The following is a 17,675-nucleotide window of genomic DNA, read 5'->3' as shown; positions in this document are numbered from 1 at the left end:
GGGTAATATTTAGAACCAAGGACGCTGTCTGAAAGTAAGGGGACAGCCATTCAGAATATAGTTGAGAAGAAATACCTTCACCCAGAAGTTGGAAATCCTTGGCATTCTATGCTCAAGGAGGCTATTGGAGTCCAGTCAAACACATGTTGAAGATGGGGATTGATTGGATGTTAAAATAGTGGAGAAATATGGGTTATTGCAGGAAAGTGGTGCCAAAGTAAAAGATAACTTATGATCTTAGTGAATGGCAGGTGCAGAGAGACAATTGGCCTCATCTTGCTTCTGGATGCTGGAGGATGAGAATGTTTTAAAGGTGTGGTTGTCCTTGTATAGATGCCTGATCTCAAAATAAAACCAAGGCTCTTCACTTTTGGCTTTGACAGCCATTGCTGGATGATATTATGTTTTGAAAACTTCTTGATTCTACAAAGTGTTTCAAATAATCTATTTTGATTATTTGGGTGGAGGATACTTTTCCCACATTGGATACCATGCATGTCATAAGATGACTCAACATCAACAACATGCTGGAAATCTGATGCCTAAACGGTGGAGGAAATGCACCATTCATTGGATGTCAGTGGAGAATCAAGCATAGTTAAACTTTCCATTAAATGGTCTTCCATGGGTTATACCATGTTGAAATAAAGTTATTGCATGGGCTTGTGTAGATTGAATAGTAACTAATAGCTAAGTTCTGGAATAGGCTGCCATCTAGTGTAGCAAGTACAGACTCCAGTTGAAGATTTCCAAACTGAATCTTACAGCATTCACAAAAATTGTTAGAGATATAAGATGCTAAAATCAGAGCACTGGAGGAACTCAGGCAGTATTTGTGGAGAGAAATACACAGTCGATGTTTCCAGTTGCGACCCTTCATCTGGACTGGGATGTGTGAACATGTTAGATGCAGGTTTCATTTTTCATACAGAAAGGCCACTCTCCATCATCATGTGTGGTACAACAATCAGGCTGAGTGGGATTGGCTTTGAATAGATCTGGCAACTCAAAACTGGGCATCCATGAAATACTGTGCATGATACGCAGCAGGAGAAATGCACATCAACTGTAACCTCTGTGTGGGATGCTCTTGCAGATGATAAATCCTAATACAATGAGGAATGCATAGGGAAGTTGGAACAGCATCCAAGCATAGCAAAATATGATAAGGTGCATCCTAGTGAGCTGCAGTACAAGATTATATATGTTCTAAACAGTAAAAATAGTATGCAAGAGACAGAGTTAAACAAACGGGCAACCAGTGGATCAGATTAGGGTTCTGCAGTCCAACTTCATCTAGCCATGAATGACGGTGGACTGGTAAATAATGAGCAAAGAAAATTTCATAATGTCACTTTCCCCAGTGGTGGTGGGGCCCAGCACCTGAGACTAAAGATAAGAGGGAAGCTGTGCCAGCCATACTCAACCAGAAAGGCCAAAAGGACGATCCATGCTGACTTTGTCTTGAGGTCTCCGATATTAAGAAAAGCTATTCCCAATTGATTCACTTAACAACTGGGAGCACCGAGTACACTAAAGGCAGTGGTTTAGCTGTAGTCATGATGATTTGTGCTCCAGCATTAGCTGAGCTACTCCTGTACATTTATAACACTGACATCTTCCTGACAAGGTGGAAAGCTTCCCCCTTATGTCCTGTTCACAGAACAAAATAAATCCAACAAAACTGACTACTACCCAATTAACATACACAAAATGCTGGTGGAACTCAGGAGGCCAGCAGCATCTATGGAAATTAATAAACAGTCGATGTTTTGGGCCTAGTCCTGAAGAAGGGTCTCGGCCTGAAACATCGACTGTTTAGTCATTTCCATAGTTGCCGCCCGACCTGCTGAGTTCCACTAGCATTTTGTATGTATTTGCTCTGAATTTCCAGCGTCTGCAGGATCTCTTGTGCTTACTACCCAATTAATCGACTCTCATTCATCAGCAAAGTGATGGAAGCCATCATCAGCGGTGCTAATGAGTACCAGTACAAGGAGGTGATGCCCTCTTCTGAATGATTGACAGAGATGAGCAGTAATTGCTTGCCTTCCCTGCAATGCCCAATTTTCAGGAGGAATTAATTTTAAAAAGGCTGCCAAGCAGTGCGTGTGCACATACATTTGGAGAAATGTTAATATTTTAAATGTAAGGCTGCAGTCTTCAAATCTAGTTCTGTTTTTCATTATTATAAATTGCGTTCAGAGTTTTGGTTCAGGTAATAGTAGATTGAATGTAAGAGCCTTGCGTAAACAACCCAAATCAAAATAAGTGAAATGGGGAGAAATGATTCTGCCCTTACTTTGACATATATATGATGAGCAATTTATTTACTTATCTCTGAAAGTTTGTGTCATTATGGATGGAAAGTTAAGGGCACTCTAATCACAGACACAGTCAGATTTATAGACACAAGCCTTCACCATCCACCTCCAGCATCATTCTTCAAGCTTGATCGTACACAATTAGTTTGATAATGTACTGTTATATCAAGGACAAACTGCATGGTTAAATGTGCTCTGTGAGTTGCAAGCAACCCATTTCTGATTGTTGGAAAGATGTTCAAGGTAATAGTACAATTTGAAGAGGAATGGTTTCATTCTTCTTTATAACCAATACCATAAGATCTTGACAGAGAAATCTGTCTAAATAATAACTTATCACATCACATCAAAGTGAAATGTACTGTAAGCTGAGGTCTTTCTGTATTTGCAGAAAGTCATGATTAGAATACTGTATAAGTATATTTTTAAAATGGAGGCTTTTTAAATCTGATAAGCCCAGGGCAAACAAAATACTTTACAATGACCACTTCTAATGAATACAGTTCAGTCAGTTGTGCAACTTCTTTCTTCCTTTGAATTACTGTGCATCAGTAGCCTTGCAGATACCTTATTGTGTCAGGATTCATGGTACAGTATCTGTAATGTACAATTAGGGCAACAGGAAGAAAGGAATAATAATAATAAATAAATAAGCAATAAATATCGAGAACATGAGACAAAGAATTACCTCCTTTGCTTCAAGAACCTGAAGGTTGAGGGATGATAACTGATCCTGAACCTGGTGTTGTCAGTCCTGAGGCTCTTATACCACCTTCCTGTTGGCAGCAGTGAGAAGAAAGCATGAACTGGGTAGTGGGCATCCTTGACGATGCATACACTTTCCTGCGACAACGCTCCACATGGATGTGCGCAATGGTGGTGAAGCCTTTATCTGTGAAGGACTGGGCTGTATCCACTACTTTTTGTAAGATTTTCCATTCAAGAGCATTGGTATTTCCATACCAGGCTGTAATGCAGCCTCTGAAATGATAACACCAAGGAATTTAAAGTTGCTGACCCTCTCCACCTCTGATCCTCTGATGATATCTGGCTCATAGAGCTCTGGTTTTCTCCTCCTGAAGTCAATAATCAGCTCCTTGGTCTTGCTGACATTGAGTAAGAGGTTGTTGTTGTGGCACTACACAGCCAGATTTTCAATCTCCCTCCTATATGCTGATTTGTCACCAACTTTGATGCAGCTTACAACAGTGGTGTTTTGACTTGAAGATGGCTTTAGAGCTGTGCTTAGCCACAAAATCATAAGTATAAAGCGAGTAGAGCAGGGGCCAAGCACACAGCCTTGTGGTGCCCCTGTGCTGATGGAAATTGTGGATATGTTGCCAATCTAAACTGACTGGGGTCTGCAAGTGAGGAAATTGAGGATCTAATTACACAAGGAGGTTTTTGAGGCCAAGGTCTTGAAACTTATTGATTAGTTTTTAGGGGATGATGGTATTGAATGACGAGTTGTAGTCGATAAAAGAACATCCTGATGTATGCATCAATGCGTCCAAATGTTCCACGCTTGAGTGAAGAGCCAATGAGATGGCGTCTGCTGTGGATCTGTTGTGCCAGTAGGTAAGTTGGAGTCAATCCAAGCTGCCTCTCAGACAGGAGTTGATATGTTTCATCACTATCCTCTCAAAATATTTCATCACTGTGGATGTAAGTGCATGCCACAAGACAATAGTCATTGAGGCAGGTCAGTCCATTCTTCATGGGCACCAGTTTAATTGAAGCCTGCTTGAAGTGGGTGGATACTTCTGACTGTCAAAGTGAGAGATTGAAGATCTCAGTGAACACTCCAGCCAGTTGATCAGCACAAGTCCTTGTCCAGGTACCCCATCTAGGCTGAATGCTTTTCACCCTCCTGAAAGCTGCTCACACTTTGGCCTCAGACTGAAATCACAGGATCATTGGGAGTTGGGGAAGGTTGTGATGGTTCCTCCATGTTTTGATGGTCGAAGTAAGCATAGAAGTCATTGAGCTCGTCTGGAAACAATGCCCTATTGTCACCTATCTTGCTTGATTTTACTTTATAAGAGGTGGTAGCATTTAAACCCAACCACAACTGTAGAGCATCCTTCATTGATTTCAGTTTAGTCTGGAATTGCCACATCACCCATGAGATGGCTTTCTAGAGATCATACCTGAAATATAGTTGAAATTGTAGTTTCATGTATCTGCAAATTTATTGATCTGGTCTTGTACATTTGCATCCAACTGAATACTAACACCAGCCCCTGAAGCACCCCACTAATCACCTGACTCCATTCAGAGAAACAACTTCATCATCGCCCTCTGCTTCCTACCTTGATTCCAAGGACCTAACCTTCCAGACCAACCTACCATGTGGGACCTTGTCAAAGGACTTGTTGAGGTTCAAATAGACAACATACATTGCCTTATACTCAGCTGCCTTTTTAGTTATCTCTTCAAAATAAACTCTTAACAATGTTCATCAAGCATGACTTCATTCACACAAAGCCTATCTGGCTCCTCCTAATGAGAACTGTCTATCCAAATGCTGGTAGATCTTTCCAGTACTTTTCCCACTATTGATGTCAGGCCGACACTTCTGCAGTTCCCTGGTTTGTCTTTACTACACATTTTTAAACAATAGGACAACATTAGCCACTTTGCAGTCTTTGGGGACTTCACCAGTAGCTATCGAAGCAAGTATCTCCAAGTATCTCCAGCGTTTCCTCTCTAGCCTCCCAGAGAACTTTCTTCTGAAGAGTATTCTTAATCTTTTTATAATCACCAAGGAATTTACTGGATCCCATCCTCCTAAACCCAGTATATGACTCATTTTTCTTGACCGAAGCCTCTCGTCAGCCAATGTTCCCTAAATTTGCTAGTTCTAGGCTTCACCCTAATGAGAACCTGTTGCTCCTAGACACTTAATATTGCACCCTTAAAAGCCCCCCAATTGTCAATCATTCCTTTCCTTTCAAACAGACTCACTCAATCTCCGCTAGATCCCGTCTCATTCCCCCAAAATAAGCCCTGCTCCAGTTTAGGACCCTAACGTGAGCACCTGCCTAATCTTTTCCATCACTATCTTAAAATTAATAGAATTATGGTCTCTAGAGCCAAAGTGCTGTCACTTTATTTATTCACCCTGCCTCGTTCCCTCAGAATATTTGGCATTTTTGGTCAAAACTCTGCATCAGGAGTGCAGGGTTTCTAACCAAAAGGTTGACAATTCCTTTTCTCCTATAGATGAAGCCTGATCCACTGAGTTCTTCAGATTATAGCGTCTACAGTATCCTGTGTCTCCATTACAGACAATGCATTGTATAGTAATTGAGTGTGCCCATATAATTTAATGTTGTCATGTAATTATGACAGTTAATGAGGTTGATTGGCATCATTCTGGTTATCAGTACTGTAATCCACATGGCAACCTGTCCTAATGTGGTTAATGCTATGCTCTGTTATAAAGCTTGACTATATTATGCTGTTGTTAGCATTGGAATTTTTAATCAGTTTGTGATATTTAAAAAAGGAACAATTTTCAGCTTTTCATTGAAGATTACTGCTTGCAGTGCTTTGTATGCTTTATATGGTTACCACATTTTTGCCAACCATCAAATTTATTGAAACTGATTCCACTTGCCTCCATTAATTCTATATCCCTGAATGCTTTGCACATTGAAGAACTTCTCCAAATGCCTCTTAAATGTTGTTACTGTGCCTGTCTCCACCATATTCTGCAAGGAGGTTGATGACCAGTGGTGTGCCTCAGGGATCTGTTCTGGGACCCCTTCTCTTCGTGATTTTTATAAATGACGTGGATGAGGAAGTGGAGGGATGGGTTAGTAAATTTGCTGATGACACAAAGGTTGGGAGTGTTGTGGATAGTGTGGAGGGCTGTCAGAGGTTACAGCGGGACATCAGTAGGATGCAAGACTGAGCTGAGAAGTATAGATGGTGTTCAACCCAGATAAGTGTGAGGTGGTTCATTTTCTTAGGTCAAATACGATGGCAGAATATAGTATTAGTGGTAAGACACTTGGCAGTGTGGAGAATCAGAGGGATCTTGAGGTCGAGTCCATAGGACACTCAAAACTGCTGCACAAGTTGACTCTGTGATTAAGAAGGCATACGGTGCAATGGCCTTCATCAACCAATGGGATTGAGTTTAAGAGCCGAGAGGTAATGTTGCAGTCAAGTCAGACCCCACTTGGAGTACTGTGCTCAGCTCTGATCACCTCACTACAGGAAGGATGTGGAAACCATAGAAAGGGTGCAGAGGAGACTTATAGGGATGTTGCCTTACGAGAATAGTTTGAGTGAAGTTGGCCTTTTCTCCTTAGAACGACGGAGGATGAGAGATGACCTGACAGAAGTGTATAAGATGATGAGAGGTATTGATCGTGTGGATAGTCAGAGGCTTTTTCCCAGGCTGAAATGGCTATCACAAGAGGGGAGGACACAGTTTTAAGGTGCTTGGAAGTAGGTACAGAGGAGATGTCAGGGGTAAGTTTTTTCTGCAGAGAGTGGTAAGTGCATGGAATCAGTTGCCAGCGGCAGTGGTGAAGGCGGATACGATAGGATCTTTTAACAGACTCCCGGATGGGTACACGGAGCTTAGGAAAATAGAGGGCTCTGGGTTATCCTAGGTAATTTCTAAAGTATGTACATGTTTGACACAGTATTGTGGGCTGAAGGGCCTGTATTGTGCTGTAGTTTTTCTATGTTTCTATCTCTTCTGGCACCTCATTCCAGATACCAACTACTCTTTCTCTCACCGGAACATTTTCACCTCAGATCCCGTTTAAACTTCCTCCCTCTCACTGGAAAGCTATTCTCCACCCCCCCGCCCACACATTATAGAGAGTGTACCATGGGAAAAGATCCTGGCCATCTACCTGATGTATATTTCTCATAATGTAATATATCCTAAATTCTTTTCAAGTTGAGGGGGGAGCCTTTTCACCCAAATGGTGGTGCATGTATGAAATGAGCTGACAGAGGTCGTGTTTGAAGAAAGTAAGTGAAAAACTTTTAAAGGACACTTGGTATGTACATGGGCAGAAAAGGCTTAGAGGGGTTTGGGCCATACACAGGCAAATAAGACCAACTCAGGTGGGTATCTTGGTTGGCATAGATCATTTGGGCTGAAGAACCTCTTTCCATGCTGTATTACTCTAACTAAAGTACAGAGATACTAACTATTTTCAAAGCTGCTTTCTGCTTGTAACCGGGTTCCCTTTTCACCTTCCATTGGAGAGGAAGTGGATTTTAAACACCTATTGAAACAGCTTAACTAAATGTACTGTGCATTTTGAGATCCGAGTATTGGTAAAAACAATGTCTTAAATATTGAAGTATTGTCCAAATGAAGTCAGCAGTGGCAGACTGTTTTGAAACATATAGTTAATAATTCAAGGCAAAACATTATGTTTTAATTGGCTAGTGCATCCCATTCTGTTTCTTCACTGAGAAGCTCCAGTGAGTTCTAGTGTTTTTAACAACTGACAACATTGACAGAAAGGTGAAGTTGGCTATGTATAAGAAATCTTCAGTTAATGTGAATTAATTATTATTTCTGATTTGTCAAAACCTGTGAAAAGCTTGTGTGCTGGTAATGAATAGCAAGCATGCCACCCAGAGATGGAGCTGAGTTATCCCATCTTCTTGTGGTACTGCAGAGAGCATTGTGCAGTGGTTCTCCACAGAGCCCATTCTTGGGAGAGTGCGGAGGCTGGTGTTGTCAGCTGTTTGAGAGTCTGCTGTCTTCGTGTACAGCATTTTTTAATGGAAGATGGCAATTTATTATTCATTGCTTTATATGCTGTGCTGAAATTTGCATAAACTCTCCTTGAGATTATTGTATCTGTGATGGCCCTTGTGTTCACTTCACGTTGAATATTCAGTCTGTTAATATACTCATCGTGATTGTCGCAGTACAAATATATTTTGTTAAGACTAGTTTTCTTTCTTTCAATGTTTCTTTTAAAGCATTGCTGTCCTCAAAGAATTCATGTGTTGGGGACAGTGGAAATGGATACCAGATTAAAATGCTGTTTACTTAACAGATCACTCTGATTGAATGTGACATCCTGAATTTTTTTTTCATTTCCTTTCAAATGGTGATTGTTATTTTATCAAGGCACCAGCAAGTGAATGCCCAGCTTGCCTATATTTGAAGAATGCTGCCTTAGGTGTAAAGTTTGCCTTTGGTTGAACTGCACTGTGCAGTATCTGTTTGAATTGTTGAGAGAATGTGGTAGATTGATCTCTCTTTTTTCTCTCTCTGTCCCTCTCACAATATTCCTTGCCTGCTCTCCATCTTCCTCTGGCCCTCCCCTCCCCCTTTCTTTCTCCCCAGGCCTCCCATCCCATGATCCTCTCCCTTCTCCAGCCTTGTATCCCTTTTGCCAATCAACTTTCCAGCTCTTAGCTCTATCCCTGCCCCTCCTGTCTTCTCCTATCATTTCAGATCTCCCCCTCCCCCTCCTACCTTCAAATCTCTTACTGTCTCTTCTTTCAGTTAGTCCTGATGAAGGGTCTCAGCCCAAAATGTCGACTGTGCTTCTTCCTATGAACGCTGTCTGGCCTGCTGCGTTCCACCAGCATTTTGTATGTGTTGCTTGTTATAAAAATGTTAGAATGTGTACAGGAGTGAGATATATCTGCTGGTTGAGTGGTGTCGAGGCAACAACCTTGCACCACACATCAGTAAGACTAAAGAATTGATTGTGGACTTCAGAAAGGCTAAGAAGAGGGAACGCTCAGGAGTGCTGATAGAGAGATTAAAAGTGGAAGGAGTGAGCAATTTCAACCTCCTGGGTGACAATGTCTCGGAGGATCTATCCTGGACCCAACATATTGATGCAGCGACAAAGAAGGCATGACAGCAGCTATATTTCATTAGGAGTTTGAGGAGATTTGGTATACCACCAAAGACACTCTCAATTTCTATAGATAAACCATGGAGAGCTATTGTAACTGGCTGCATCACCATCTGGTATGGGTGGAAGGCGGGGTGCGCAGGATCAAAATAAGCTGCAGCGAGTTGTAAACTTAGTCAGCTTCTTCATGGGCACTAGCCTCTGTAGTATCCAGGACATCTTCAAGGAGCAGTGCCTCAAAAAGCGACATCCATCATTAAGGACCCCCATCACCAGGTTATGACCTGTTCTCATTGCCACCATCAGGAAGGAGGTATAGGAGCCTAAAGGCACACACTCACTGATTCCAAAACAGCTTTTTCCCTCTCCCATCTGATTTCTAAATGGTCATTGAACCTATGAACACTACCTCACTACCTTTTTATTTCTATTTTTGCGCTACTTATTTAAAATATATATTTACTGTAATTCATATTTTTCCTATTATTGCAATGTACTGCTGCAGCAAAGACAACAAATTTCACGGCATATGCCAGTGATATTAAACCTGATTCTGATTCTACAGCCTCTGACTCAGAGTAAATGGTTATTTACTGAGTTAAATTGATTAGAGAAAAATTTATGATTGCTTTATTAAAAAGTAGTAGAAGCTTCTGTTTAAAATTATACCGTATGTACTTCAAGACAGAAAATAATTGTTCTTGATACTCCGCACCGAAAATCAATGCAGTGGATCACTGGTCCAGATCTGTGCATAATCATTAGTAAACTTTACTCGAAGGAAAGGGTTTATCACAGGTTATGTCATTTGTGGCTATGATTTTATTGTGTACACTTTGCTCTTAATTTAAGAAGATGTTTAATTTTACGATGAACATTGAGTTGAGTGGCAAAACACCCCTAAGGAGCTCTCCAGAGCATTTCATCTTCTGATTCTGTAGATTTTAGGTGCAAACTACCATTTCACAGAAAAGCTCTTTTTTTTTTTAAAAAGAATTCTAAAATCTATTTGTTTTGCACATGTGTGACATTTTATGCATTTCCCAAAGATCAGTTGTCTTACAATATCAGTGACCTTTTCCGTCCAATTAAGCTCTATGGAATCACAAACAACCAAATCTTCCCTGCCCCCCACTTCATTGATGTCGACTTTCCAGTCCAAATTTAGAGTATTCTTTGGTTTTATGGCATATTTTCATATTTCAAAATATTTCAGAAGTTTGGCAGAAAAAGATAAAATATTGCTTTGGATTTTTAGCATCTGAAGAGTCTCGTGTTTGAACTCATTCTCTGGCATCTGTATTCAACATATTTAACTGTTGTTTCATCTTCTTACAGAGAGTTTTCAACGTTTTGTACCCAATGCCTCCAGACCAGAGGAGACATGTTAGTATAAACTCTGCACGCTGGCTTCCAGAGCCTGGGCTGGGCCTGGCCTATGGGACCAATAAGGGAGACCTAGTCATTTGCCGGCCTGTGTAAGTAGCTTTTAATATTAAGGTACTTATTATCCAAAGCTATTCCCTTCAAGGAATTGTGTTTTAGAAAATATAAATGACTCGGTGTAAAGTGAAGACACTACTTTCGGCCATAATAACTGGTCAGTGTATTTGGTACTGCAGAACAGAACAGTAAGATTAACCTTTGTGTGAGTTCAATGATATCATTTCAAGGTTGATGCTTATTTCACAGTTGTGCAGAAACAGCTTGTATTTTATCGTCTATCCTTGGAGGATGGAAAGGGTAATAGGTGGCAAGTCGTCTAAGTGTAGATGAGTTTCAGAGACTGCTGATGCATGAATGCAGAGGGATTGAGAGTTTGGGGAGTATGTGGCGAGGTGACTGGAGTGAATGAAGGTTTGTAAGGATTAGAATGATTGATGTGCATTTATGGATTAATAGTACAAACTAGTTTTATATGACTAAATAATAATTTTACCAAATATTACTTTCATTAGTCTTCAGTGTTTGCTTAGACATGGTAAAATTATTACATTTATAATTGGCATTTGTAATGATTAGAGTTTGCCTTTGTTTTTTAAGACGAAAGCTTTTTCTTAGGATCATATAGTTGACCAAAACTTCTGTCCGGACCTATTTGGAAGTGAAAATGAAAAACACCTCACGTGAAGGGAGTTCGAAGGGTTGAGCTCTCTTTTGCCATAGTCATTCTGAGGTGCATATTCGAGGATATTTGGCAACATTGTCTTTGTGTATTTGGGTCACAGATCAGTTGTGATCTCATTGAATAGCTGGTGAATCAGGTTTGAGGGACTAAGTAGTCCATTTGAGCTCTGATGTTTCAAATTTGAGAATGCCCTACTGTATCTGCAGCAGTTCTTCCCCAAGCACTAGAAAAGAACCTGGTTTGTCAGAACATTTTGTTTATCATATTATTGTATCTACAAATTTCCCATTCAAAATCACACTTAGTGCCTGTTGAAATTTTCTTTTGGCTGAAAAACAAACACACATCTATTTTATTTTTTGTTTTCAGTTCACGTCTTCTCTCTAAGCTGATGGAGTCATAAAAACATAAGAAATAGGAGCAGGAATAGGCCATCTGGCCCGTCAAGCCTGCTCTGTCATTCAGTAAGATCATGGCTGATCTGGCCATGGACTCATCTCCACCTACCTTCTTTTTTCCCCATAACCCTTAATTCCCCTACTATGCCAAAATCTATCTAACTTTATCTTAAATATATTTACTGAGGTAGCTTCCACTGCTTTATTGGGCAGAGAATTCCACAGATTCACCACTCTCTGGGAAAAGCAGTTCCACCTCATCTCCATCCTAAATCTTCTCCCCCGAATCTTGAGGCTATGTCCCCTAGTTCTATTCTCACCTATCAGTGGAAACAACTTTCCTGCCTCAATTTTATCTATCCCTTTCATAATTTTATATGTTTCTATAAGATCTCTCATTCTTCTGAATTCCAGCAAGTACAGTCCCAGGCAACTCAATCTTTCCTCATAGTCTAACCCCCTCATCTCTGGAATCAACCTGGTGAACCTCCTCTGCACCGCCTCCAAAACCAGTATAACCTTCCTCAAGTAAGGAGATCAGGACGGCACGCAGTACTCCAGGTGTGGCCTCACCAGTACCCTGTACAGTTGCAGCAAACCTCCCTACTCTAAATTCAATTCCTCTTGCAACATTACATTTGCCTTCTTGATAGCCTGCTGCACCTGCAAACCAACCTTTTGTGATTCATGCACAAGCACCCCCAAGTCCATCTACACAGCAGCGTGCTGCAATTTTTTACCATTTAAATAATAATCTGCTCTTTTATTTTTCTTTCCAAAGTGGATGACCTCACATTTGCCAGCATTGTACTCCATCTGCTAGACCCTTGCCCACTCACTTAACCTATCTATATCTCTCTGCAGACTCTTCATATCTTCTGCACAATTTGCTTTTCCACTCAATTTAGTATCATCAGCGAATTTAGACGCACTACACTTGGTCCCCTCTTCCAGATCGTTAATGTATATTGTGAACAGTTGTGGGCCCAGCACCGGCCCCTGCGGCACACCACTCACCACTGATTGCCAACCAGAGTAACACCCATGTATCCCAACTCTGCTTTCTAATAGTTAACCAATCCTCCCTCCGTGTTAATACATCACCCCCAACTCTATGCGTCCTTATTTTGTGGATAAGTCTTTTATGCGGCACTTATTGAACGCCTTCTGGAAATCCAAGTAAATAATGTCCACCTTCCCCCTCTATCCACATTATGTCCTCAAAGAACTCCAGTAAGTTCGTCAAACGGGATCTGCCTTTGCTGAATAGAGTACGTGCTGCCTGATGGATCCATTTCTTTCCAGAGCACTACAGCACAGAAACTGGTCCTTTGGGCCATCAAGTCAATGCCGAACTATTATTCTGCCTCATCCCATTGACCTGGACCTAGACAATAGCCCTCCTTACCCAGCCCATCCATGCACTTACCCAAACTTCTCTTAAATGTTAAAATCAAATCTGCATCTGTCTCTTTCACAGACAGCTCGTTCCACACTCTCACCGCCCTCTGAGTGAAGAAGTTTCCCGTCATACTCCCTTAAATATTTTACCTTTCATCCTTAACGTATGACTTCTATTTGTAATCTCACCCTACCTCAATGGAAAAAGCATGCTTGCATTTGCCCTATCTATACCCCTCATAATTTTGTATACCTCTGTCAAATCTCCCCTCATCCTCCTATGCTCCAGGGCATAAAGTTCTACCTATTCAACTTTTCCCTGTAACTCAGGTCATAAAGTCCCATTAACGTCCTTGTAAATCTTCTCTGCACTCTTTCAATCTTATTGATATCTTTCCTGTAAGCAGGTGATCAGAAGTGCACACAGTACTCCAAATTAGGACTCTCCAACATCTTGTACAACTTCAACATAACATATCAACTCCTGTACTCAATACTTTGATTTATGAAGGCCAGTGTACCAAAAGCTTACTTTACACTCCTATGTACCTTGATACCACTTTGGATCTGTATCCCCAGATCGCTCTGTTCTACTGTACTGCTCAGTTCCCGACCATTCATTGTCCTCCCAAAGTGCAATATCCCACACTTGTCTGCATTAAATTCCGTCTGCCATTTTTCAGACCATTTTTTCCAGCTGGTTCAGATCCACTAGAAGCCTTGATAGCCTTTCTCACTGTCCACTACACCCCTAATATTGGTGTCATCTGCAAGTTTGCTGATCAAGTTTACCACAAACAACAACAGACTCAGCACTGATCCTCGCATCACATTACTAATCACAGGCCTCCAGCCAGTGAGGCAACCATTTACTATCACACTCTAGCTTTTCCTGCAAAGCCAATGTCTAATCCTGAACGCCAGGTGACTGAACCTTCTTGACCAACCTCACATGCAGGATCTTGTCAAAGCTTTTATAATCTTTGAGCATATTTTAAGTATTAATGTTCTGATTCCATTATGCTGCCTGTGGTCTGCAATTTGTATGATGATTTCCAAACTATTTAAGGCCAGAAAAATAATTAATTTTATATTAATTTCTCATAAATACACACACAAAATACTGGAGAAACTCAAGAACTCAAGCGATACTCAGGATTTCCAGTACCTGCAGAATTTCTTGTGAATTCTTGCGGAATTCCCACCATAGGAAACATCCTCTCCACATCCACTCTATCGACGCCTTTCAACATTTGATAGATTTCAATGAAGTCATCCCTCATTTTTCTAAATTCCAGTGAGTACAGTGCCAGGGCCATCAAATACTTCTCATATGATAACCCTTTCATTCCCAGAATCATTCTTGTGAACCTCCTCTGAACCCTGTCCAAAGTCAGAGAATCCTTTCTTTGATAAGGGGCCCAAAACTGCTCACAATAGTTCCTCACCAGTACCTTATAAAGCCTCAGCATTATATTCTTGTTTTTATATTCTACTCCTCTCAAAATGAATACTTAATATTGCACTTGCCTCCTTACCACTGACACAAACTGCAAGTTAAACTTCAGAGAGTCTTTCACAAGGACTCCCAAGTCCCTTTTCAGCTCAGATTTTTGGATTTTCTGCCCACTTAGAAAATAGTCTATGCTTTTGTTTCTTCCATCAAAGTGCATGACCCTCCACCTCCCAATACTGTATTCCATCTGCAACTTCTTTGCCCCATTCTCTGAATCTGTCTAAAGGCTGATTTATACTTGTGCATCAACTTGACGCCGTAACCTACGCAAGTGGCCTACACGCATTGTGAGCATTTATACTTGTGCGTTGGTGTGTCTGCGCCGCTCTGCAATTCAGGCACGTCGCACATGCGCACACCCCTGCCCACGCAAGACTTCATGGTCATGGTAGTCTTTCTCGGAGTAAACAAGTTTAAAGCGAGCGTCTTTTTTCGTAAAAGCGAAATGTGTCCTCCGTAATTTCGGAGGTCTATAAAGCTTAATAGAAAGCATTGCAGCCAGAGTTCCTTCCCTGCCCGTCAGTCGCCCAAGGGGAAGCTATTGCAGCATAGGAGGAAATGCAATGCTACCAAGCAGACCAATCACAGTTGTTGTGGTCTGCGTTGCCGCAACGTGTAGTTACATTTTTGGAGAGGTGTGTGTCAGGCTACACACGCAGGTGTGTGTCTGCGTAGACACTGTGTAGGGTTCGTGGCTATGCCGTACCTACAGTGTCGAGTTGACGCAGAAGTATAAGTCAGCCTTGAGTGCTTCTGCAGCCTCCCTGCTTCCTCAACACCACCTGCCCCTCCACCTATTCTTTCATCGTCCATAAACTTGACCACAGTGCCATCAATTTCGTCATCAAAATCATTGACATGTAATTTAAAAAACGTGGTCCCAACAGTGACCCCAGGGGAACAGCACTAGTCATCAGCAGCCAACCAGAAAAGGCCCCCTTTATTCCCACTGTTTGCTTCCTGTCAATCAACCAGTCAGCTATCCATGCTATTTTCCCTGTAATGTTATGGGCTGTTATATTGTTAAGCACAATCACGTAAAATCCAGTACACAACATTGACCAATTCTCCTTTGTCTATCCTGCTAGTTATTTCCTCAAAGAATTCCAACAGATTTTCCCTTGAGAAAATCACGCTGACCTTGGCCTATTTTATCATGTGCCTCCAAATACCCACCTCATCCTTAACCATCAACCAACTCCAACATCTTCCCAACCACTGTGGTGAAGTTAACTGGCCTATAATTTGCTTTCTTCTGCCTCCCTCCCTTGAAGAGTGGGGTGATGTTTGCAATTTTCCAGTCCTCCAGAGCCATTCCAAAATCTAGTGATTCTTTAAAGGTCATTACTAATGGCTGCACAATCTTTTCAGCCACCTCTTTCAGAACCTTGGCATATAGTCCATGTGGTACAGGTGACTTATCCATCTTAATGTGAATTCTTTATTTTCTCAAACCAACTCTGAAATAGTTTTCAGGAAATGATCAGCATTAAACCGATTCAATGAACTCTCTGGTAAAGCATCCAATCCACATTCAATTGAAATTCCACAAGATGTTTGAGTTAATATTGAATGGTTCTCATTCCTTGAGCACCAGGATAACAGATAATTGTATAATTATATTAGGTTATATCAAACATAATTGTGTTGCATTATATTGGAATATATATTCGGTTGGCACTGTATTGGGTATACATATACACCTGCTCATTCATGCAGATATCTAATCAGCCAATCATCTGGCAGCAAGTCAATGCATAAAAGCATGCAGACATGGTCATGAGGTTTAGTTGTTCAGACCAAACATGAGAATGGAGAATAAATGAGATCTAGTAACACACACAAAAAATGCTGGTGAACGCAGCAGGCCAGGCAGCATCTATAGGAAGAGGTACAGTCGACGTTTCGGGCCGAGACCCTTCGTCAGGACTAGCAAGGTAGTAAAAGATTTGAAGCGGGGGAGATCCGAAATGATAAGAGAAGACAGGAGGGAGAGGGTTGGAGCCAAGAGCTGGAAAGTTGATTGGCAAAAGGGATATGAGAGGATCATGGGACAGGAGGCCTAGGAAGAAAGAAAGTGAGGGGGGAGCCCAGAGGATGGGCAAGGAGTTATAGTGAGAGGGACAGAAGGAGAAAAAAGAGAGGGAAAAAAGGGAAAAATTAAAAGAAATAAATAAGGGATTGGGTACAAAAGGGAGGTGGGGCATTAACGGTAGTTATGCCATCAGGTTGGAGGCTACCCAGACGGAAGTGTTGTTCCTCCAACCTGAGTGTGGCTTCATCTTGACAATGGAGGAGGCCATGCTCCCGATGCGGAGACCCGACGCAGACTGGGAGACCGTTTCACTGAACACCTACGCTCTGTCCGCCAGGGAAAGCAGGATCTCCCAGTGGCCACACATTTTAATTCCACGTTCTATTCCCATTCTGATATGTCTATCCACGGCCTCCTCTACTGTCAAGATGAAGCCACACTCAGGTTGGAGGAACAAAACCTTATATTCCGTCTGGGTAGCCTCCAACCTGGTGGCATGAACATTGACTTCTCTAACTTCCGTTAATGCCCCACCTCCCCTTCGTACCCCATCCCTTATTAATTTATCTATTATTATTTTTTCCCCTTTTTCCCCTCTTTTTTTCTCCCTCTGTCGCTCTCACTATAACTCCTTGCCTATCCTCTGGGCTTCCCCCCCACCCCCGTACCCCCCCCCCGGCTTTCTTTCTCCCTAGGCCTCCCATCCCATGATCATTTCCCTTCTCCAGCTTCGAATCCCTTTTGCCAATCAACTTTCCAGCTCTTGGCTCCATCCCTCCCCCTCCTGTCTTCTCCTATCATTTCGGATCTCCCCCTCCCCCTCCCACCTTCAAATCTCTTACTATCTCTTCTTTCAGTTAGTCCTGACGAAGAGTCTCAGCCCGAAACGTCAACCATACCTCTTCCTATAGATGCTGCCTGGCCTGCTGTGTTCACCAGCATTTTTTGTGTGTGTTACTTGAATTTCCAGCATCTGCAGATTTCCTCGTGTTTGCGTTTAGAAATGTGAT

The 17,675-nt window shown here is 41.7% G+C and overlaps 1 protein-coding gene across 2 annotated transcripts in view; it reads left to right on the top strand.

Annotated features, from left to right (window-relative positions):
* Window positions 1-17,675, top strand: part of LOC140205080 (activating molecule in BECN1-regulated autophagy protein 1-like) — a 417,476-nt gene that overhangs the window by 325,233 nt on the left and 74,568 nt on the right. For both annotated transcript variants that reach the window (XM_072272238.1, XM_072272237.1), the window contains one exon: window positions 10,526-10,665. In XM_072272238.1, coding sequence (XP_072128339.1) covers window positions 10,526-10,665 — 140 coding nt within the window. The remainder of the gene's footprint in view (window positions 1-10,525; window positions 10,666-17,675) is intronic.

The sequence above is a fragment of the Mobula birostris genome, chromosome 11 (genome assembly GCF_030028105.1).
Source record: "Mobula birostris isolate sMobBir1 chromosome 11, sMobBir1.hap1, whole genome shotgun sequence".
NCBI lineage: Eukaryota > Metazoa > Chordata > Chondrichthyes > Myliobatiformes > Myliobatidae > Mobula > Mobula birostris.
The sequence above is the reverse complement of the archived record's forward strand: the minus strand, read 5'-3'. Positions and strand labels throughout refer to the sequence as shown.